General features: G+C 46.7%; 1 protein-coding gene across 3 annotated transcripts in view; it reads left to right on the top strand.

The window, feature by feature from the left end:
• Positions 1-23736, top strand: part of ASIC2 (acid sensing ion channel subunit 2) — a 1237856-nt gene that overhangs the window by 1084948 nt on the left and 129172 nt on the right. For all 3 annotated transcript variants that reach the window (XM_038385862.2, XM_038385865.2, XM_038385861.2), the window contains exon 3: positions 17614-17741. In XM_038385862.2, the coding sequence (XP_038241790.1) occupies positions 17614-17741 (128 nt within the window). The remainder of the gene's footprint in view (positions 1-17613; positions 17742-23736) is intronic.

Here is a 23736-nt window from a genome sequence, read left to right as displayed (position 1 = left end):
AAGGTTTGTAAGTTTACAGTCCAGGTAGGAGATGACGCTGAGTGGCCTGAAGGTGTCTACTACGAAGGGAAAAGTGCTGGTGGTGTGGAAGAGGTGAACCTCTCATGACCCTTGGGCCTATGCAGCGACAGCAGATCCAGGAGCTGTGCACTAGCTACGCGCCGATGTTCTCAGCCACCCCAGGAGTGACTGAACGGGCATACCACTCCATTGACATAGGTAATGCTCACCCAATTAGAGCCCAATCTTATCGGGTGACTCCTCAAGCTAAAACTGCTATAGAACGGGAAATCCAGGATACGTTACAGATGGGTGTAATCCACCCCTCTGGCAGTGCATGGGCATCTCCAGTGGTTCTAGTTCCCAAACCAGATGGGGAGATATGTTTTTGCGTGGACTACCGTAAGATAAATGCTGTTACTCGCCCAGACAACTCTCCGGTGCCACGCACAAATGAGCTGTATGAATTTAATGTACTCCCTTTCGGGCTGCAGAATGCACCCACCACTTTCCAAAGACTTGTAGATGGTCTCCTAGCAGGATTGGGAGAATATGCAATCTCTTACCTTGACGATGTGGCCATATTTTCGGATTCCTGAGCAGAACACCTGGAATGTCTACAAAAAGTCTTTGAGCGCATAAGGGAGGCAGGACTAACTGTTAAGGCTAAGAAGTGTCAAATAGGCCTAAACAGAGTGACTTACTTGGACACCAGGTGGGTCAAGGAACTATCAACCCCGTACATGCCAAGGTGAATGCTGTCCAAATGTGGTCTGTCCTAAAGTCAAAGAAACAGGTCCAATCCTTCTTAGGCTTGGCCAGATATTACAGGCGATTTGTACAGCAATACAGCCAAATCACCGCACCACTGACAGACCTAACCAAAAAGAAACAGCCAAATGCAGTTCAGTGGTCTGAAGAGTTTCAGAAGGCCTTTAACCAACTTAAAGCGACACTCATGTCTGACCCTGTGCTAAGGGCCCCCGACTTTGACAAACCGTTCCTAGTCACCACAGATGCGTCCGAGCGTGGTGTGGGAGCAGTCTTAATGCAGGAAGGACCAAATCAAGAGTTCCATCCTGTCGTGCTTCTCAGGAAGAAGCTGTCTGAGAGGGAAATCCACGGGTAAATCAGTGAAAAGGAATGTTACGCCATTGTCTATGCTCTGGAAAAGCTACGCCCATACGTTTGGGGACAGCGTTTCCATCTGCAAACTGACCATGCTGCACTACAGTTGCTTCATACCACCAAGGGAAAGAACAAAAAACTTACTTGGTGGAGATTAGCTCGCCAAGATTTTGATTTCAACATAGAACACATTTCAGGAGCTTCTAGCAAAATGGCTGATGCACTCTCCTATGAAAGTTTCCCAGAAGCAACTGGTCCAAATCATCCTTAAGATGATTTAAAGGGGCCCCGGGCTTCTGACCACCGCTGCTGCCAGCACACCTGCGGCCGGAGCCCTGGGCCCTTTAAATCGCTGCCGAAGGTCCGGGCCGGTTGGGCCAGGCAATGCTGAAGGGCTGGCTGGGGGATTTTGTTCCTGGCCCCAACCTTTCTGTACAAGGCCCCGCCCTTCCGCCCAAGGCCCTGCACCTTCTGGGGGCTCCCCTGCCTTGCCCAGGACCCTATCCTGCATACCGGTAAATTATTTAAGTTACTTTCACCCCTGAAATGTTCAATGTTACATAGCCCTACGTTAGTTAATCACCTGCTGAAAAAGCAACAAGTTCAAGCACTGAGGAATGAACTGGATGAGTCAGTAGGATTTTCCATCTTCAATTCATCACCTTTTGTCCTGTCCCCACCTCCTAGGCCTTGTCTAAGCTGGAAAGTTCCATCAGTTTAACTAAGGCTTTGTCTATGCTACAGAGCCTGTCCCACCAGAGTCACCTAGATGCAGCATTTGCGAACAGGAGGAGTCTTCCTGCCAGTCTAGGAACACCACCTATGCCAACAGGAGTGTTTTTTTCACACCCCAGACACATATGGCTACCCTGGCATAAGTTTTAAGTGTAGACCAGACCTTAAATGTTTTTTTTAAATAAACAGTGTAGTGAATGATCTTAATCTGATGTAAGTTAAACAGAAGTATCTAACACGTTCCCCGTCCACTTAATTTAAACTGCAACAAGGCACTTTCATCCCACGTAAGAAGGAGCTGCACCAATTAAGTTCACTCCTGAGGTCATACCAGTGTAACCTTCCTGTGTAGACAAAGTCTTACTTTGTTGGGGTCCATTGCAAATATCTGTTATGCATAATTCTCCCCTCTTCCTTGGGGGTGGCCGGTAGGCCTGGATGCTAATCACAGGGAAGGCAGACAATAGCAGGCTGTTTGTTTTGGGAATTTCCACTTAAAAGCCATGATATATATTAATGTGAATGTGGTTTGTTTTGTTTTTACACTGGGTCTGAAGTGTCTGTTTTACCTGGAGCTGGATGCAGTGCCAAGGCTTTCTCTTCTCTTTGGGTATGTCTCTCTTGTGGCTAGGAGGTGTGATTCCCAGCTCAGGTAGCCATACACACACTAGATCTTCTCCAGCTGGAGCCTAAAAATAGCAGTACATACCCAGGGGATTGGGGGGCATTTTATATGAGCGGCTAGCCTGCATCACTGCCATTTCTGCTGTGTCCACACTGCTCATTTTGGCGCAGTAGCTCAAGCAGAGCTAGCGTGTGTCTGTCTCCCCGAGCTGGGAATCACGGACCCTTTAAAGTCTGGAACTCTGCTGAGAGGTCAGGAGGATGCAGCTGTGATGCGCCTCGTGTGATCAGAGCAGAGTTGGGAGCTCCAGACAAGCTCTGCAGCAGAGGATTTTGTGTGAGCTGTGTATAGGGATGATTTGATTTTTTTGCAAACATTGAAATAAAATGTTCTGGTTGGGAACGGCACCCTGGTCTGGGGGTGTAACATTCAGTCAGAGAGTTTAAGGTCAGAAGGGACCACCACTTCAGCTAGTCTTACCTGTACATCACAGGCCAACACTACCACCCAGCACCCGCACACTGACCCCAACAATTGAAATTAGCCCACAGCAAACTAGATTATGGCGTATCACAGGCAGAGACTGGGAGGGACCAAGGGGCACCAGTGCCTGAGGGGAATGATAAAGTGAGATACACCCAGATAATCCTGGCAAGTGACCTGCACCCTGCACTGCAGAGGAATGTGGGGGGGGGGGGAAACAAGGTCCCTTCCAATCTGACTTGGGGGGGAAATTCCTTCCCAACACTGTCCATGGTGATCAGTGAGACCCTGATCGTGTGAGCAAGAACCAACCAGCCAAGTACCTGAGAGAGAGAAAGAGAGAGAGAATGCTTGGTACCACCTCAGAGCCCTAGCCCACCCCACCCAAGGTGCCATCTCCAGCTGTGGCCATCCCTAATACTTGAGGAAGGAGACCAATAAATTCCTCACAGAATACATTGTGGAGGATGGGGGAATCCCTTCCTGACCCTACCTGTAGCTGGCTGAAACCTTGAACCCTGCGCTTTTAGGAACATGAGAGGTAACACTATTAAATGGAAGTGAATGAGGACTAGCATTTGATTATTTTTTGTCTGTGAAAATCCCAGCCCCCAGTGCCCCATGGACTGGGATCACGTGCTGTGATGAACCTGCTAAGCAAAAGACTGTTATCCCCATCAGCTCCTTTCCCACTGCCCCTTCCTCCCAGCCAAGTAGGAGGAAGGATCCTGACCCAGGAAATGACTGGGAACTTCTGGGAATGGATCTCCATGAACTGGGTTTCTCTCTGAACTGCCTGTTGCTCCTATCCTCAGGGATGGGAAATATCTGCCTACCCCAGGCTTCTCTGCCCCACATGGGTGAGCTCCACATACCAGATTCCTTTCATCTGGCACCTTCAGCCAATGCCCAGCTGCAGCAACCTGAGCTGATTTCCCGAATCTGTCCCCGAAACCCCTGCAGTATTCTGCCAGCCGGAGCGTGAGTCTCGCAAGCTGGTGCTTTGGCTACTTTGCATGGAAGTGAAATAGGCGGAAAGGAGCGAGGCCAGCTTGACAGTGAGACAAAGAGCAAAAAAAGTGTAAATGATTGATTCATCGCACGTGGTTTCCATGGCGATATATTAACCAGTTAGCTGTGCCGAAGGCTGACCCTCAAATGTCTCCAACCCCTGAGAGACGTTTGTGTGCAAAGCATTACTGGAGGGACGTATGGCTCCCTGCTGCTACCAATAAAGACACGGGGGAAGGAGTGGTGGGTTTGGTACACAAGGTAGGGTAGGGAAGGTAGATTCATAGAATGCATGGCATTGGAGTGCTTTCTTAAGAACAAGAACAAAACAGGATTGTTCCTGCATGATAATCGCCCTCCCCTACGCACTAATAATAACACTAAACACGGAACGAGTGCTGGAGAAAGCTCTGTCGAAACTTGAATGGCTTCTCACCGCCCTCTCTGAGTTAGGTCTCTCATGTTACCCACACGGTGCAGGCGGAGAACCTGAAGCACAGAGCAGGTAAGAATTTAGCCCAAGAGCCAGGATTAGAGTCCAGGACTCCCAGTTCTCTGCTTATTCCTGAAGGGCACAATGTTTCCTACAGTACCATTGGGCTGCCCCCTAACCCATGCATCTTGTTCCCATGACCCCCATGACAGGGAACCGGGTGGAGGGTGGGGTTGCATTGGATGTTTTTGCCCAGATTGGAGAAGGTGGGTTTGCTTTGTTTTTCTACTCATAGGAACATGCATGTTCTTTTCTGCCCCTCAGCTATCTGTTATAGATATGAATGGATCAGTGACCCAATTTTTCCCCCCATACCTCTCTGGCATTAAATTAGTGTCAAATAAAGCTGAGACATTCACGCAACAACTTTCTGTTGTAGATTAGTTACATAGTAATCTGGAGGGGGAAGAATGGTACCCAAGTACCAGTGACAGTTCATTTCATTCTAATGGCATCTCCCCATATAGACATGGGGATGGACTTTATAAACTGTACCCGAATATATGATCACCTGGAGCTTTATCAAGATTTTCTAGTGACAATATAACCCAGAAAGCATTGCTTGAGTCATCAGAAATAGAAGCACCATAAATGCTTGATGATTTGTAATATTCTGAAGCCAGCAGGAAGCACACATCAAATTAATCCAGCAATTTAATTAACATAACTGTAATCCTTTAGCTAGAAGAGCAGTCACAATTTATTTGGGGACAATGTGCTGTATACAATGTCATATCGTAATGCATTTCAAAACCAGGTACCAAGGAGTCTCTTCATCCCAAAATAGGACTGTGATGCAATGATTTTTTTAAAAAAAACGCTACACTGTGAAGAATTGGATTAGCACTTAATCATGAGTCACATCCTAAAAATTGAGAAATTAGCTTAAAAATCATGAGAGTAAAAAACATTTGGGATTTTATTTGTTTTCCAGTGTCTGGGCCTCAGGTCACATTTTTGAGAATTTCTTCACAACCAAGATAGCTAGAAACTTACTTTTAAAAAATGAAGGATGAGAGTATCACCTAATCCAGGGGTTCTCAAACTGGGGGTCGGAACCCCTTAGGGGCTTGTGAGGTTATTACATGGGAGGTCACAAGCTGTCAGCCTGCACCCCAAACCCTGCTTTGCCTCCAGCATTTATAATGGTGTTAAATATATTTAAAAGTGTTTTTAATTTATAAGGGGGAGGGGGTTGCACTCAGAGTTCGCTATGTGAAAGGGGTCACCAGTACAAAAGTTAGTATTGAGAAGGAGTATGTGTTTGATTTAGGGCTTGTCTACACTGAGAAACTAATTCAGATTAAGATTGGGTGTGGATTTAAAGGGGAATAGCTAGTCTGATTGTCTTCATGTGTGGATACTTTTATTCTGAAATGAGAAAAGGAGTACTTGTGGCACCTTAGAGACTAACAAATTTATTTGAGCATAAGCTTTTGTGTAGCTCACAAAAGCTTATGCTCAAATAAATTTGTTAGTCTCTACGGTGCCACTAGTACTCCTTTTCTTTTTGTGAATACAGACTAATATGGCTGCTACTCTGAAATCTGAAATGAGAGTGATTTATTTTGAATTACTTTATTCCAGTGGATTCAGATAATTCAAACTAAGGCATTCTTATTCCAGAATAAGAGCATCCACATATGGAGTTAATCAGGAATAGCTATTCATAATAACTCCATGTAGACAATCCCTTAAACTAAAGTCCGATGGACAACTCCCCTCCATTGAACATCTCACTGTAGAGAACTGCACCTCTACTGTGAATATGATCAAAACATCTGACACTCCTGGTTATGCCTGAACTATCTCTGTGTATTGACCCTTTGAGACAAAAGGCTGACAGAAATACTTGGTTGTGGGGTACTGAACTCTGGTTTATTTCTGTGTCCGTGGCATCTCGTTTGTTTGCCTGCCATTTCATTTTTTTCTTCTGTGCCCCTTCTTTTTTTTTTCTTTGATCCTATTCTTATGGTCCTTTCTCTTCTTTTCCCTGCCCACCATGGCAAACTGCATGAATGGAGGAGTTCGAGAGGATATGCCTCCTTGTTTTCCTTGGAGGTTTCTCTCCAAGACCTTGTTCTTGTTTGTTGGAGAAACTCTTTTAAGAAGAGGGGAAGAGTTTGTTGGAGTCTCCAGAGAACCAAAAGATGAAAGCAATGGTATTTAAGAAAACAAACTACACTCAGGTTCTGAGTCTTACATGCCCTCCAGAAAAAAAAAATCTTGTGTTGCTATCAAAGGTTTCTTCACAGAGTTTCCCCTGGGTCCTTAGTGCCTCAGTGTGGATCGTCCGATTCTATGGATTCTTAGCAGATTGAATTCTAGGTCCCTTTTTTTCCCTTTCATATGCGTATTTCATATGTATTTTAGATGGTCTCACACATACAATTCTCCAAACTGGTACTAATAAACAGTTCATAGAATAATTATTTAAGACTGGTCCAAAAATATCCCATCAAAGGTTTTTGGGTGGAAAATGGCTATTTTGTAGAAAGTGAAATGTCAGTGGGAAATGATCCTTTTGTTTAAATTACATTTTTCATTTTGCCATCAAAGAGAAAGCAACAAACATTTGCCAGTTCTGGGCAACTGAAAGCAAAACCATCTTTAAACTTTTCTTTTTTTCACGTGGTGGAAAATACATTTTCAAGCCAGTTCTAGAGTTAATGCATATTACACGTGAGGAATTTCTATTTAAAGTTACAAGTCCTACAATTTACAAGCCTATTATAGCTCCCTGTAAATTATCTGTCTGTGCCTTGCTTGCTAAAGTTTGTTCAAGATGCATAATGCAATATATCATATGAGTGCATGCACCTGTCAGAAATGTTCGTAGATAACTCTGAGAAGAACAACCCAACTGTTTAAGAAGCTCAAGGTATTGATGTATGAGGAAGGTTAAGAAATGAAATATTTTTGGTCCAAAAATATTCTAACAAAGCAGTTCCCATTTTCCAATAAAATGTACTAAATAAATGCCATCTTCTGTCTCTTGCAAGATAATTACCCAGGGAAGTACATGGTAACTACTTACAGCTGTTGGAAGGAGATACCTAGTTACTTAGAGTAGTGTAAGGGAATGTAATTAGAAATAACAGGATGGCATTAAATCAGAGAAAATGTAGGTTAATAACATGTTACCATCCTGGGTCAGACCAATGGTCCATTAGCCCAGTTTCCTGTCTCCAACTCTCTGAGCATCAGGTGGTGTGCACAGAACAGGGAAAAAAGGGAAGAAGGCGAACCTGGGGAACTACAGACTGGTGAGCCTCACTTCAGTCCCTGGAAAAATCATGGAGCAGGTCCTCAAGGAATCCATTTTGAAGCACTTGGAGGAGAGGAAGGTGGTCAGGAACTGTCAACATGGATTCACCAAGAGCAAGTCATGCCTGACCAACCTGATAGCCTTCTGTGATGAGATAATTGGTTCTGTGGATATGGGGAAAGCTGTGGATGTGATATATCTGGACTTTAGCAAAGTTTTTGATATGGTCTCCCACAGTATTCTTGCCAGCAAGTTAAAAAACTATGGATTAGATGAATGGACTATAAAGGTGGATAGAAAGCTGGCTAGATTGTCGGGTTCGACGGGTAGTGATCAATGGCTCGATGTCTAGTTGGCAGCCGGTATCAAGCAGAGTGGCACAGGTTCGGTCCTGGGGCCAGTTTTGTTCAATATCTTTATTAATGATCTGGATGATGGGATGGATTGCACCCTCAGCAAGTTTGCAATGACACTAAGTTTGCAGGTAACTCTAGCCAAGGGGGAAGAGGGTAAGAAACCTGCAGGGGTTGAGAGAGGCTAGGGCTCAGAATGAGGAACAAACCCAGACCCCTCCCCTGCCTCCCTCCTCTACCACCTTCCCGAGCCGCTAGTGGGGCCCTCAGCACCCCAAGAGTAGGGGTAAGGTGTCTTAGCCCCCCACCCCGCAAAGAAAAGCACAGGACCCACCATACTAACATTAGCCATTGTGTCATACAGGGTTCAAAAAAGAACTAGATAAATTCATGGAGGATAGGTCTATCAATGGCTATTAGCCAAGATGGGCAGGGATTGTGTCCCTAGCCTCTGTTTGCCAGAAGCTGGGAATGGGCAACAGGGGATAGATCACTTCATAGAATCATAGAAGATTAGGGTTGGAAGAGACCTCAGGAGATCATCTAGTTCAACCTAGTTCAACCCCCTGCTCAAAGCAAGACCAACCCCAACTAAATCATTCTAGCCAGGGCTTTCACAAGCCAGGCCTTAAAAACCTATAAAGATGGAGATTCCACCACCTCCCTAAGTAACCCATTCCAACCCTTCCTAGTGAAATAGTGTTTCCTAATATCCAACCTAGACCTCCCACACTGCAACTTAAGACCATTGCTCCTTGTTCTGCCATCCGCCACCAGTGAGAAAACTTAGCTCCATCCTCTGGAAATGGCCCACAGCACATTCTTGTCAACTGCTGGAAATGACCCACCTTGATTATCACTACGAAAGGCTTCCCCCACCCCCACCCCTGCTCTCCTACTGGTAATAGCTCACCTTACCTGATCACTCTTGTTACAGTGTGTATGTTAACACCCATTGTTTCATGTTCTCTGTGTATATAAATCTCCCCACTATATTTTCCACTGCATTCATCCGAAGAAAGCTTATGCTCAAATAAATGTCTTAGTCTCTAAGATGCCACAAGTACACTTTTTCTTTTTCCTCCAGAGGGGATCTAGCACTTAAAAGTGAAAAAGCCTTCCTGCCTGCCAGATCTATTAGCACAACATTGAAACTGTTAAAGAGCCATTCAAATGGTAATGAAGGCATTTAATAGGCTGTGACAAAGTTCCTCCTCTATCTTGGTGGGCCTTGCGCTGATTGGCAGATTTGCTCATCTTGGAGCTTCACGGCAGCCCTCAGTTTGGCCGTTTTCATGAACCCACAGTCCAGGTCAACTCTTCCTGTGTCTGCCCAGGAGCTGGGAGGTTTGGGGGGAACCCGGGCCCACCATCTACTCCGGGTTCCAGCCCAGAGCCCTGTGGAATGCAGCTGTCTAGAGAGCCTCCTGGAGCAGCTGTGCGACAGCTACAACTCCCTGGGCTACTTCCCCATGGCCTCCTCCTAACACCTTCTTTATCATCACCATAGGACCTTCCTCCTGGTGTCTGATAATGCTTGTACTCCTCAGTCCTCCAACAGTATGCGTTCTCACTCTCTGCTCCTAGCCCCTCTTGCTTCCAGCTCCTTACACATGCACAACAGACTGACGTGAGCGCCTTTTTAAACCCAGGTGCCCTGATTAGCCTGCCTTAATTGTTTCTAGCAGCTTCTTGATTAGAACACCTGCAGCCAATCAGCCTGTGTGTCTTAATTGTCTCCAGAAGGTTCCTGATTGTTCTGGAACCTTCCCTGTTACCTTACCCAGGGAAAAGGGACCTACGTAACCTGGGGCTAATATATCTGCCTTCTATTACTCTCCTGTAGCCATCTGGCCCGACCCTGTCACAAGGCATTTGCCAACCCCCAGGTATATACGGTCAATTTCTGAATTTACTGACAAAAACAGTTGTGCATTACTGTAATATTTACTCAGAACATGATAGTCTACAGGACCTTAATTTAAAATTTGCTTTAAAAATATTTCATTAGTATGTTGCTAAAGATTATAAAATCACATCTCTAATAAATCCTTGCATAAATTTTTAGATGCACAATCTGGGTATTCATCTTTAGCCTTAAATGCTTGGATCTTGGATCAGACATAGTTTTTTTAAATAAATCCTTCAAAAGACCACCCGTATCTAAAATATACATGGGAACCCAGGCTGCCATGGGGCACAGGGATACCAGTTTAATAATACTGCATAGGGCCCCATAAATCCTAAGGATGGCCCTATCTGTAGTTCCCCATATTTTCCTTCTTTTCTTTTTAAAAGATGGGCACTATATTTACCTGTTTCCAATTGTCCGGGACCTCCCCCAATCGCCATGAGTTTTCAAATATAATGGCCAATGGCTCTGCAATCACATCAGCCAACTCCCTCAGCACCCTCGAATGCATTAGATCCGGTCTCATGGACTTGTGCTCGTCCAGCTTTTCTAAATAGTCCTTTACCACTTCTTTCTCCACCGAGGGCTGGTCACCTCCTCCCCATGCTGTGCTGCCCAGTGCAGTAGTCTGGGAGCTGACCTTGTTCGTGAAGACAGAGGCAAAAAAAGGCATTTAGTACATTAGCTTTTTCCATGTCCTCTGTCACTAGGTTGCCTCCCCCATTCAGTAAGGGCCCCACACTTTCCCTGACCTTCTTCTTGTTGCTACCATACCTGTAGAAACCCTTCTTGTTACTCTTACCATCCCTTGCCAGCTGCAACTCTAAGTGTGATTTGGCCTTCCTGATTTCAATCCTGCATGCCTGAGCGATATCTTTATACTCTTCCCTGGCCATTTCTCCAAGCTTCCACTTCTCGTAAGTTTCTTTTTTTGTGTTTAAGATCAGCAAGGATTTCACTGTGAATCCAAGCTGGTTGCCTGCCATATTTACTATTCTTTCTACACATATAAGAAGGGCTGCTGGGCAGAGCAGCTTCAGTCACTCCTTAGCGCTCAAGGAGGGAGAACCGGCTGCCTCGCAGAAGACAGGAAGATAGTGCCTGGGACAGAGCAGTGCTGGGCAGGATCAGGGGAGTGGGAGAGAGCTCCCGGCTGCCTGCTGACAGACTTGAGGCCCTGAAACGAGGGTGGAGAAGGTGCTAAGGGCTGCGGGGAAGTGGCGCAGGGAAATAGACTGCAGGGTTGGAGGGGACACAGCAAGTGGCTGCCAGCTATAGTGTTCCTGGCCTGTGACCCAAAGTAGTGGGCAGGCCCAGGTCCCATCCCCCACTTTGCCACCACTCGCCACTGAGGAGGAAGTGGCTGGACAGTGGATTGCTGGTGCCCTGGAAAGGGGGTAGAACCGAGTGCGGCACAGCCAGAGGGCTGTGTCCGGAAGAGGATGCCGCGGCCCTGTGAGAAACACGGGTCCTGGAGCAGAACTGACGGCGATGAGACATCACCAGACGGAGGCACGCTGGCCAGCAGAGCTAATTCTGAGGACAGCCAGCAGGAGTCACCACAGCGGTGAGTCCACACCGTCACATCGCCGCTCGGTGATGATTCACTTGGTGATTACTTGTTCTATTCATTCCCTCTGAAGCATCTGGCATTAGTCACTGTTGGCAGACAGGATACTGGGCTACAAGGACCTTTGGTCTGACCCAGTATGGCCATTCTTATGTCCAAATTAAAAGAGGAAACTTTTCAGGGGATTCCTTATCACCATTGCTGTTCATGGTAGTGATGCTGCCGCTAACATGGATGCTCTGTGGGATTATTTGTGCTTATTAATAGCAAAGAGCAACAGCCAGTTAACCATTTGTAATACATGGATGTTCTGAAACTGTATGGAATGTCGCAAAAGGAGATGCAAAGACTGATGCCATATGTAGAAAAGTTTGAAGATACAAAGTTTCAGGTTGGCTTGGCTCAATGTGGAGTGGTATCTGTAAAGAGGGGCAAACCGGTACCATCAGACGACATACAAACTGACGAAGGTATTAGCCAAGATGTCTCTCAGCTTGGTCCCTACAAATACCTTGTAATCGGGGAACTATCTGAATTACTACAGAAGGAAGTCAAAGAAGAAAGTGAGGAAAAGATATTACAGATGACTAAGAACTACTCTAAGGACAAAACTCAAACAATTTTATTTTAGCCTTTAATATGTGGACGATACCCGTAATACTGGACACTGCTGGAGTGATCAAGTGGCATGAAGAAGAGAAGAAAAAAATAAATATCCAAACAAGGAAGCTCCTTGTGATTCATTATTATTATAGGCAAGCATCAATCCATTGGATCATGGTATATGCCTAAGAGGTCTCCTCAGGTGTCTGATTAATCTGATTATGGCTGACAAGCCCAATTTGAGAACGAAACAGCTTGTTACAAATTTCACAGATGCATGTGTTGTCTGAATGCGAGTCCAAAATCACAGCACACGGCTTCCTTCTTTCTCACTTTGCTTCTGTCCTCTGAATCAAAGTCGCTTTCTGTTGAGCTGCACCCAGTGCCAGATATTCCCTCCAGATTGGACAGGTTCATAGAGTAATGTATACCAGTCAAGACGTGCACAGGACATACATCCGACGAGGTGATGGAGGGAAAGGTCTGCTATTGGTGGAGGAAGGAACTGAGAATGAAGACTATAGCATCAAAATATGTGAGGAATCAACCAGAACAAAAGATAATCTGGTTGTGATCACAAGAGATGGCTGAGTGTGCATCCTAGGCCAAGAAAGCATCAAAGAAAGGAGAAACCAAATCAACCAAATCAACTGATCGCCATATTTGGGGTCGGGAAGGAATTTTCCTCCAGGGCAAATCGGAAGAGGCCCTGGAGGTTTTTCACCTTCCTCTGTAGCATGGGGCACGGGTCACTTGCTGGAGGATTCTCTGCTCCTTGAAGTCTTTAAACCACGATTTGAGGACTTCAGTAGCTCAGACATAGGTGAGAGGTTTTTTGCAGGAGTGGGTGAGTGAGATTCTGTGGCCTGCACTGTGCAGGACGTCAGACTAGGTGATCATAATGGTCCCTTCTGACCTTAGTATCTATGAATCTATATAAAAAAACAACAACAAAGGAAGACTCAAGAGATTTACACAGAAATCAGTGCACGTGCAGTGGTGTAGAGAGAGGCAGCCTATTAGTGATCGAAGCTGAACAAACTCCTGGCTTGTAGAAAGCCTCTCAAGAGAGAGGCAGAAAGACTCACTGTGAATGCCCAAGAGCAGTCGGTCCTTTAGGCTTAATTAAATTTGCAACATAACTGACCCACAGAACTGCTCCCTGAACTGCAGAGCATGTTCCAAAAAGGAAAAATCAATGGGGCATGTATCGAGCGCCTGCAGGAGCCAGACTGGGAGAGAACATAGGAACAGACACAATGAGGCTGCTGAGTGTCTGCACTGGAGCCTCTGTGGCCGGTACGGATTTAAACGAACTGAACGGTGTTACAACTACTGGATCAAAAGCGCACCAGAGGATAAGATTTTATAGGATCTGGCAGCTGTCATAGACCTAACAGTTCTGGCAAACAGGCTGGACATAGTTGCTGTAGGGAAAAAAGGGCAAACCAGATCATGTTAAAATTGATATTGCCATCCCAGCAGACAGAAATGCAAACAAGGAGGTGATGACATATGAAGAATTTTTCCAGGAAGTGGACCAATTATGGAAAACTAGAACAAAGACAATCCAGTGATTATTGGAGCACCTTGTGAGACTCTCAGGGCATGAATAAGCAGCTTAGGGACACATTAGGAGTGAGAGACATCATGATCAGCAGCCTCCAACAGACAGCACCCCTTGGCACCCTGAGAATTTTAAAGAAAGTCAAAGGAGAACAAGTCCATTTGAGCACTTAATATGCAGGAATTCTACAGAGGGTTTAACAAAACTCCTGGCTACCCAAACCGATGGGTTCATAGTCAGGATTTATTGGTGACCCATGGTGATAAATGTTAGGCAGTAGCTTTCCCCTTTTTATGCTTAAAGTTCTTGTATGTTAAGATTTTTTTTTAAAAAAATGATGTAATACTCTGGTAATAGTAATTAACGGGGTCAGAATTTAGATAACCTCCAGCATCAGAAATCAGGAGATTCATTATGTGCAGGACCCAAGTGTGAAACATGCTTCTTTGCAGTGTCAGAGATAAGACAGAAAAATTACCCCCAGGTAGGGTGACCAGATGTCCCGATTTTATAGGGACAGTCCCGATTCTGGGTTTTTTTTCTTATATGGGCTCCTATTACCACCCACTCCCTTTCCCGATTTTTCACACTTGCTATCTGGTCACCCTACCCCCAGGAGAGAAGGAAAGGGGACTGGGAAGAGAGAGGGTCAGCTTCTGCTCTCATTTACATTGGTGTTAAACTTACATGGAGCTACTCCAGATTTACACCACTAAAGATACTCCAATTTAAAGAAACTATAATTAAAATAATAGTGTTCTTCCTTCATTTTATTAATTACTAAGGGATGGAAGCCAAAAGTAGGTAGAGAGAGGGGGTGAGCAGCATCCTGCATGGATAATTCCTTTGTGTTCCTTAGATGTGTAGCTAGTTCTTCTTGGAGGGTTTGTCCATATATATATATAATCAAGCACATGTGTGCTCAGTGCGCTTGAGACTGAGATTTTTGGTCAGCAGTATCTGTTGGGACAGTGCCTATGCCCTTATAGTCCTCATGCCTCCCTCCAAGAGCATCAAAGGTGGGGTTTGCCCCAACCTCCCTTCAGATATGTACATGGCTCCCAGAGACTCTAATGTTTGGTGCCTTATGCACAGACTGTTCATAGAATCATAGAATATCAGGGTTGGAAGGGACCTCAGGAGGTCATCTAGTCCAACCTCTTGCTCAAAGCAGGACCAATCCCCAATTTTTGCCCCCGATCCCTAAATGGCCCCCTCAAGGATTGAACTCACAACGCTGGATTTAGCAGGCTAATGCTCAAACCACTGAGCTATCCCTCCCCCCCCCCGTTATGAGGGTGCATCTTGTTGTTTAGCCATGGTAAGCCTAGTTGGCAATGTTACCTTTCCTTCCACATCTCCCTCTATTCCCTCATTACATCTGTTGCGCTTTGCTGAGCTGCCTCCAATGTATCTGTGCCTAGAACTGTGTTCCGGGTGCAGCACCACCAGTGCAGAATAGAGGACCTCTTGCGTGGCATGAAGGGCCCAAAATGCCATCTCCACGCCACATTGCACTTGTATCTAATTCACTGTACACTCATTCTGCCCCCTACCTCCGAAAATGGCTTTCGGCCATTGCTACTTTCCAAACTGTGCCTTCTCACTTGCTAGCCAATGTACTGATTTAAGTAGAGTTCAAAGGAGGGGAGAGTCCAAAGCGAAGCCAGGGGAGGACTTCTGACAAAAGGATGGAGAGAAGGGGACAGGATTATAGTTTGAGGATTCCTGCCTCATGTGGGTTTAAATATCAGCTTTAATGTTCCACTTAATGTGTCTTTCCGGAGTGAATTGTGAAGAGAAGGACGGGAGTGGGGGGCTTCTGAACATCTCATGGTAGCCATAAGGGGAGGACGGGCCTGTTCAAAATGCTCACATCACCATGACATAGAAGCTGTCAGCCAACTATGTGGGTTTATTGTGAATCTAGTGGAAAGGACGTTTCTGATGTCACAAGCTTCAAATCCCCCATGGCTGTTAAGCATTGAAGTCCGATGGTTGACATGTGCAAAATCCTCAGTTGATAAGCATTGAAACCTTGGTTATCTGAGCCCCAGCAAACTGAAATTCTTAGTTAGCTTGAAGGTCAGCTGTAATTCTACCAAGCTCCTGGGCTCTGTTTGCTGCTTGCCTGAAGCTCTGCTAAGCGGACTGTGCCTTGACAATGAAGCCTGACAATGTTGTGTAATCGGGGGAGCCAGCCAGTGTTCTTGGACAGTTATGTTCATTATAGGGGAATTTGTGAACGCAGACTTCAGAGCATACTGGACTAGTTGCTCCCAGTTTCCCAAATGCCCAGTTAGTGTAAATCAATGGACTTTAGCTCCTAACTCCCTTAGAGGTTGTCTACACAGGGAGTTATTCTGGAATACAAGTGCTATTCCAAATTAGCTTAATCCACTTCCAAAATGGATTAAACTAGTTCAGAATAAGGCACTGTTGTTCTGAAATAGTCTCCACATGTGGAGTTCAACAAGAATAGTTGTTCAACAAGAATCTGCCTTAAATTCACACCCTACTTTATTCTGGATTAACTCTCATGGGTAGACAAACCCTAATCTTTGCATCCTTACGTCACAGAGACACCTTTGAAAATTGTACCCATGGTTTTTCATGACATGATCACATAGTATATTTTCCACGGGCCCCCTGCCTTGTTCAGTTCACATGATGGATGCAAAAGGTGGAAGAATCAAAGTTGTACAGAGCGCTGTATAAACCTGGCATTTCCTACATTTTCAAGTGGCTGAACTTGCAGCCTAAGGCTTTGTTCACACTTGTGGTAGCCCCTAGGATACATGTAGCTACATGTAGCTGTGAAATACTCTGGCAGGAGGAAGGCAGCCAGGAAAAGCTCTGGCAGTGGGGTACTGCTTTAGCCTTTCTTCTCTGCCTTCCCCTAGTCAGAGTCTTAGCAGTGGGGAGGCTGTGGGACACTACACTGCTGGAAATAGCAGTGTAGATGGAGGAGGCACTGTTTGGGCATGTAGAGAGCCATGTAGGGTATATACCCTAGGGTCCATGCATGTCTGTACTCTACCCTACAAAGAAGTGCCTTGCTGTCTACATCACTAATTGTACTGTGCTAGCTGGGCTGGGCTCTACACCGCCATAAGTGTAGACATACCATAAGTAATGTTCTTTTAATATACGTGTTTTTTGCGGGAGGAGGCTTATATAATGGGGGAAATATATTTCAAACCAGATTTCTGCCTGGTAGAAAATAGCTGGTCCCTTGGGTACCTCAAATCTTAGAAAGAGACAGAGGTTGTCTGGACAGTGGCCTGGCCTCTCCAAGAGACAGGGCATCTTATCTGCAAACCCCGCTCCCCCACCCCCGCTCCCATCCCTAGAAACCTTCTTGCACATTTAGGAGTTGTGGAACCTGCCATTGCACAACTGCTACCCAAGGGGGAAGAAGCCCACAGAACGGGCCGCTCTGTGCTCCGAGTCTGGAGAGGCTATTGATGTTTCAATGGCCAGCAGCAGCATCTGCAGAGGTGAGCTGGATTAACCCCCCCCCCCCCCCGCCAATGACAAATCCAAAGTCTGCCTGGTTCACCACAAAGGATGGTCCTGATTCTCTCCCGCGGTGTCCATCAAAGAGCTCTGCAATTAAAAGCTACTGAGCTGGCAAGTAGCACATGGTGATTTCTCCACTCCTCTCTGAACAGCACATTTCCCAGCATAATAAATTCATCCCAACCCCTTTTGGGGAGAGGAAGGGTAAGTGTAGTAACGATTCCAAACATGATCCTATGCACAAGCTCTCTTTTAACTCTGCATGCGACCCTCAGAGCCAGGGCGGCCAGTTAGCTAACCTGTTCTTCCTCTGGTGACTTAGCATTCCTGCTTCTCTTTTTAGAGGAAACTACATTTGAAGCTGGAGTCAAAGTTCAGATCCACAGCCAGTCTGAGCCACCCTTCGTCCAAGAGCTTGGGTTCGGAGTGGCCCCTGGATTTCAGACCTTTGTTGCCACACAGGAGCAACGGGTGAGTCTGTAGTTTGATGTGTGGAATGGGGGCTATCAAACGTTTTCCTATGGTGGGTCACTTCTAAGGGGAGAGATGGAGAGACCCTTTCCTGAAGCAACTCCCCTAATCCTGTTTTCCCTGCACTTCCAGGAGGGGTAGAACCTGCCCTAATGAGGCTGCTACTCTGAATATGCAACTGAGTAGCCCAAGGTCTGCGGTCACCACTCTGTCAGGAGGCAAATGTCATACAAACATGGGTATGGCTGCTTGGTCACTTCTCCCACTCTTCTCTCTGTGCCGCTCATTCTCCAGACCTGGTGCTGCCCCTGCTGCTCCCAACTCTCCGGGGAATTTTGTGACATATGTATTTCTCCCCGTTTTTCATTTCAGCGGCAAATCGGATCACGGTTGAATTTACCTAAAACACCCCTGACAATAGAGAAATACATGGAGCAAGGACAGATGGGGAGGGGGGGATTTGGTGGGCGGTGTTTGTTTTCATTGGGTGGGGAGGAAGAGAACGGTGCTGATCAGAAAAACCTCTGCAAACCCTGAATGTGTCCAGTCTGGGCTTTGAGTAAATGTTGCCATTCCTACTTGAAAACTGAGAGGTGCTTTATCTTTGTGACAAAACCAGCATGGTGAGCAGAGTGCTCACTTGCAGCCCGCAGCTTGAGAACCACTGAGTTACATATTTAAACCCTACCCCTTGAATGGAAGCTTGCTGGCATTCTACCACGCTATGGGATCTCAGGCTACGAAGAGGAAATTTCAGCACTGAAGAGTTGGTTGCAGAATTAGGAGTGAAGCCCTGTGCATAAATTTTGGCTTGTTTGTTGACTTGGATGTTCGCAGTAAAATGTAAAGTTTCAAAGGGCGAAGGGGCTGCCACTAATGCTGGGCAGACATCAGTTTGCTTCTGTCTGATGTGTGCCCACACCTTTGAAGTCAGCAGAACCATGCTGAAAATTGCATAGAAACAAATTTACTTCCAGAATGTTGGCATTTCTTTCTCCCGTCCTGATCAGAACCAGGGCATGTTTGAAAATGAAGACTAGCATTGGCCAAAGCCTTTCCCCATCTCCAGTGATAACTAGCTATTTTATCCAAACTGGTTTGTCCATCTGTTACTGTCACTGGGATGATCTTATTAATGAAGTCCATATGAGACACATGGATCTGATGGCTATTTACAGGAAGGTTGCTGTACGCAGACCTAGCAGTGTAAAAGGGCGTTTAACTGAGTATAAATATTTTGTATCCGCACTCTAAAGCCTGCCATGCAACGAGGCCTTAATGTAGATAAGAACCAGGCCCACTGGAATTCCATACTAGTACTTATGGTAACGACCAATGGCTAAAAATCTGTACACAGAAATTCTCATTTGTCCTGTCATTGCCTGCCCTCGGTAGCTGGTGCTTTGTGCTGTCTGAGAGGATTATGCAAGACTGAAGACGGGGTGTGGAATCTGCCCTGCTGGTCTTACAAACACACAGCTCCCCCTTGTGACTGGGGAAGAGAACATGCCAGCCGGCTGGAGAGCTCTGCCCCCATTCCACGTGGCCAGCCTAGCCCAGAGGGTGAAAACTCGGTCAAATCCAGTAGCCTTCCAGAGCAAAAGAGGAGACCATTGGGGAGTAGTCGCCCAGAGGAAGTTCCCTGTGTGCATCCAAGATCTTTGCACATATCCCCTGCCAGCTGTTCACACACTAAGCTGGAAGCATGCGTGAACACAGGCCAAAGGCTGATTTGTGCCACTGAGGCTAGAAGCCAGGCTTTGCTAGCAAGGCTGATTTGCTGCAGTTAAATCAGTCTGTGATCCTCCCTGTGACGCACTGGAATAACGAATCCCTGACAGCACCCCCGCCCTCAGGTCTGGATGTGTGACAGTCAGAGAGGCTTTTATTCATTGTCTGTCATTTGAAACAAGTGTGTGTGAAATTCTAATCTGGCAAGATTGTGGGAGGGGAGAAGGTTGGTAACACACCGATTATTTCTGGAGTGGATGAACTGGAGGCTGATAGCTGGTAGCTTGTCGGCGGGGCTCATTACTCCTGGGGAGGGCTGTGTGAAACCCAAACAGAACAATAGCATTTAGTTCCGCTCAAAAGGAAACATTTTGTTTTCAAGGGTTCTTTTTACCTTCAAAAAAAAATTGATCTAAAATTTGAAAGGAGACAATAGAAAAATGTGGGCCAGCGAGAGGTAGAATGACTTTGAGGCCTGGCCATTTGGGCATCTGCCGGGAAGTAGCAGACCCAAACTCCCATCCCACTGCTACACTGACTCATTATTTATGCCCAGTGGAACAGCTTTGACAGGAGAGATTGAGAGCTTGCCCCAGATGACCCTCTAGCCTAGTGGTTAGGGCAAGTTAAAATCCCTTCTTCACAGCAAGCCAGAGGGGGGAACCTGGGTGTCCCACGTCCGGGGGGAGTGGGCTAATCACTGGGAGAAATGTTAGCAGAGGGACACCTCCTCCGTTTGTCTTGGAGAATGACTGACCCGGTACAGGCACCTGCCTCCTGGCTGTGAATCCCAAGCAGAAGGAGATGCCTCCCTCCGGCCCAGAGTTGGGGCCCTACATCCCTATGGGGGCGAGGCTTCAGCTGCACCCTGCTTCCTGACTTTTCCTGTTGGCTAGTTTAGGCAGCTTCCCGCTCAGCTTGCTGGCTTGTAGGTGCCCAGGAATGGGAGTCACAAAAGTTTGGTGCTGCTGTGCTCAGTGTGGTAACGCCCAAGTCACCCCCCTTCCTGTACAGAGCAGCGGAAGGGTCTGAAAGTAGCCCTCCTGGCTTGGAAAGAATGGCCTAGGCCTTTGCCTTATTTCATAGCATCAGAGACATGTCAGGCTGGACGGGACCTTGCCAGGGCAGCAAGTCCAGGCCCCCTGCGCTGAGACAGGACCAATAAACCTAGATCATCTGTGAGTGGGGTTTGCCCACCCTTTTCTTCAACACCTCCAGGGTTGGAAATTCCTCAGCCTCCCTGGGAAGCCTGTTTGAGCTTCACTACCCAGAGAGTTAGAACATTTTTCCCAATATCTCCCCTAAATCTCCCTTGCTGCAGATTAAGCCCATTACTCCTTGTCCTATCTTCAGTGGAGATGGAGAACAACGGATCGCCATCCTCTTTATAACAGCCCAGGGGGTCTGGGGGGCTTGAACAATGTGTACAATGGGGGGTGCTGAAAGCCATTGAACCAAACTGTAAACCCTGCATAGGATGGAAACCACTTCAAGGCAAGGGGGCTGCCCTCCCCCGCACACTGGGTTCCAGCACCCCTGGAACAGCCCTTAACATATTTGAGGACTTATCAGGTTCCCTCCCCGCCACTCCAGTCTTCTTTTCTTGAGAGTAAACATGCCCCATTTTTTTTAATGTTTTAAATCCTTGTCAGCCTGGTCCTGGTATCAGTGAGCCACCAACCCGTGCATGGGTTGCCAGGTGATCTATTGATTGATTGCTATGGCTAGAACAGGTGATCCTTATAAGCAGGAGACTATCGAGTAGGAGTAGGAAGGTGATATTACCTGTGTATATGGCATTGGTGTGACCGTGACTGCTAGACTTGGCCCAGTTCTGGTGTCTGCACCTCCAAAGGATGTAGAGAAATTGGAAAGGGTTTAGAGAACAGCTGTGAATATGATTCGAGGTCTGGAAAACCTTCCTCACAGTGAGAGTTAAGGTCTGTCTACACTGCACGTTAAGTCCAGGCTCAGACTTAGGTTTCAGCCTAAGCCCTTCTTCCGTCCATACACAAATCAGTCAGACTGGTCAGCAAGCACGCAGGAATGGGGTTCTAGGATCATGGTAGGGGAATGGGTCATAGCCAAGTCCCGCTGTGACTTGTGTCCACATCCTGTCATTTTGCAGTGTGGACCAAGTCAAGGTGCTTACCTTGTCTGACTGCAGGCCAGCTGATGCCTCTGTTTCCCCTCACACAGGTTCCCCTCTCTTGACCTGCCCAGGAAGGACATACTGCCATGCTCCTCGTCTCTTTCTGGGCACAGCTTTATCCTTAAAACTTAGTCAAAACATCAAATCCAAAACAGTTCCTCTAGATAGGTCCTGGGCTACAGCTCCTGTTGGCTTTTCCCCTGGCTTGTCTCCATGCTGACAGGAAGACATGCCCTTTCCTTCAGTCCCCTCTGTTTCAGGGCCCATTGCAGGGGCCCATCTCCTGTCGCAGCTCCTTCCAGCTGAGCTTTCTCAGCCCTTCCTAGAAAACACCTGACACCTTCTCAGCTGAGCCTGATAAATGAACAGGGCTGGCTGGCTCCCGGCCCTCAAAGGGGCAGGCAACCCTGTGGCCGTCCCTTCAGAGTATTGTTGTTTGGTGTTGTGTAACTGACTGGTGAGGGCGTGTTACAGGTCCCCTCCATGGCTGCTCCCCAGAGGAGATGAGTTGATACCACCAGCAGCTATGGCAGCCTGGCTCTCGAGCTAGCTGGCTCTGAAAGTCTCTGGTTCAGTTCCTGGTCCGTTGGCACAAGAGGGTGGCTATTACAGTTACTCACTTACAATAATCCCAACATGTGCTAGCCACTTTCCAGAAACTCAAGAAGGGACGGTCCCCGCCCATGGGGGCTCAGGGTTGAAGGACAAAGGGAGATTAGAGGAAAGGGGTTTATGTAAATCAGCTTGTCTCCTTGCAGGTAGCACGACAATATTTCAATTATTTATTCTCACCAATGGTGGGAGGCCAGCAGCTCATAACACATCACTTCCCTCGTGTCCCAGCAGCGATACGCTATCCCTGGACTGGTCAATGAGATGTGACATTGCTGTTAGATCTGGATACTTGTTAGGAGTTTGAAAGTCAGCCAGTGGCATAAAGCTCTTTCCTGGAGCTTCTATTCTTCACCTTCCTCGTTGCCCTACTCAGGTTCTTCCTGCCCTTGTGGTCTCCTTCCAATGCAATGGGACTCAAAAACTCAGAGCCAGTTTCAGGAGGCGTTGGGTTTCTTTGGCCATCCATGGTGTTAGAGCAAGAGCTCTTCCGCTTCCTCTCGGATTAACTCAAGACACTCACCACCCAATTTACCAGTTGAAATTTACCACCAAACTTACCTGTAAACCAAGGACCACATGGACACTGGAACCCAAATAACCACAGCAAGTTCAATACACACCGGTTGTTATTTCACTACAAGTCTGCGCGTGGACGTTCGTATTCTGAAATGTAATGAGCTAACTGAAGTCAGTGCATGGACTTGCAGCGAAGAATTAAAAGTGTCTTAGCGTCATTTAGTTATTTCAGTGCCAGTTTTTGGGTAAGCAAGTGCCAAGGAAGGGCAGTAGATTCTTTTGGTTTAACAAGTAATGGGTTTTTGCCTGTCTGTATCTTGTGTGAAAGTCCAGCAGGCTCTAGAAAATGAGCTGCTTTTATTCTTCAGCTACTCATTTCTAGTTGAACACATCAGTAATAGGTGGATAAAATGCTCTTTGGGGGCACAGGCAACAGCTGTTCAGGTATCGAACAGCTGCTCTCTAATCAACACATAATTTGCCTGCCAAACCTTCTCCATTCCCACGTCTATGGCTCAGACTCCTTAGGCCCGTCCAACCCTCCAGGGAAAAGCTGTTGCAAACCGGCAGTGCTGCCAAGGTGTATATTGACCACACACCTGAATGCCCAGTGCCTCTGGAATTGCACCATTTTGCACCTACCTGCCCCCTCCTGCACGTTGGGGCAGCGGGAATGGGACCAATTTGCTTTCCTCCCCCTCCTTTCATCCACCTCGTCAAGACGCAGCTACAGTATATCAAAATAATATACTGGGACTTGCCAGGTGGGAGAATGTTCCCCTTCCATACACCACGGAGTGAATCCACTGCTCCATGCCTGAGAACACAGTGGTTATTTGTGTTGTGAGTTAGATCGCTGCAGCAAGGCGGTACACTGGACTGGAGAGGCTGTTAATTCAAGGTGTGATACTGCCGAATAGGCTGCTGCTAATTCGTTAGGGCTTGTCTGCCCTTAAAATGCTACAGCGGTGCAGACTCTGC

Source organism: Dermochelys coriacea, chromosome 27 (assembly GCF_009764565.3).
Source record: "Dermochelys coriacea isolate rDerCor1 chromosome 27, rDerCor1.pri.v4, whole genome shotgun sequence".
Taxonomy (NCBI): domain Eukaryota; kingdom Metazoa; phylum Chordata; order Testudines; family Dermochelyidae; genus Dermochelys; species Dermochelys coriacea.
The sequence above is the reverse complement of the archived record's forward strand: the minus strand, read 5'-3'. Positions and strand labels throughout refer to the sequence as shown.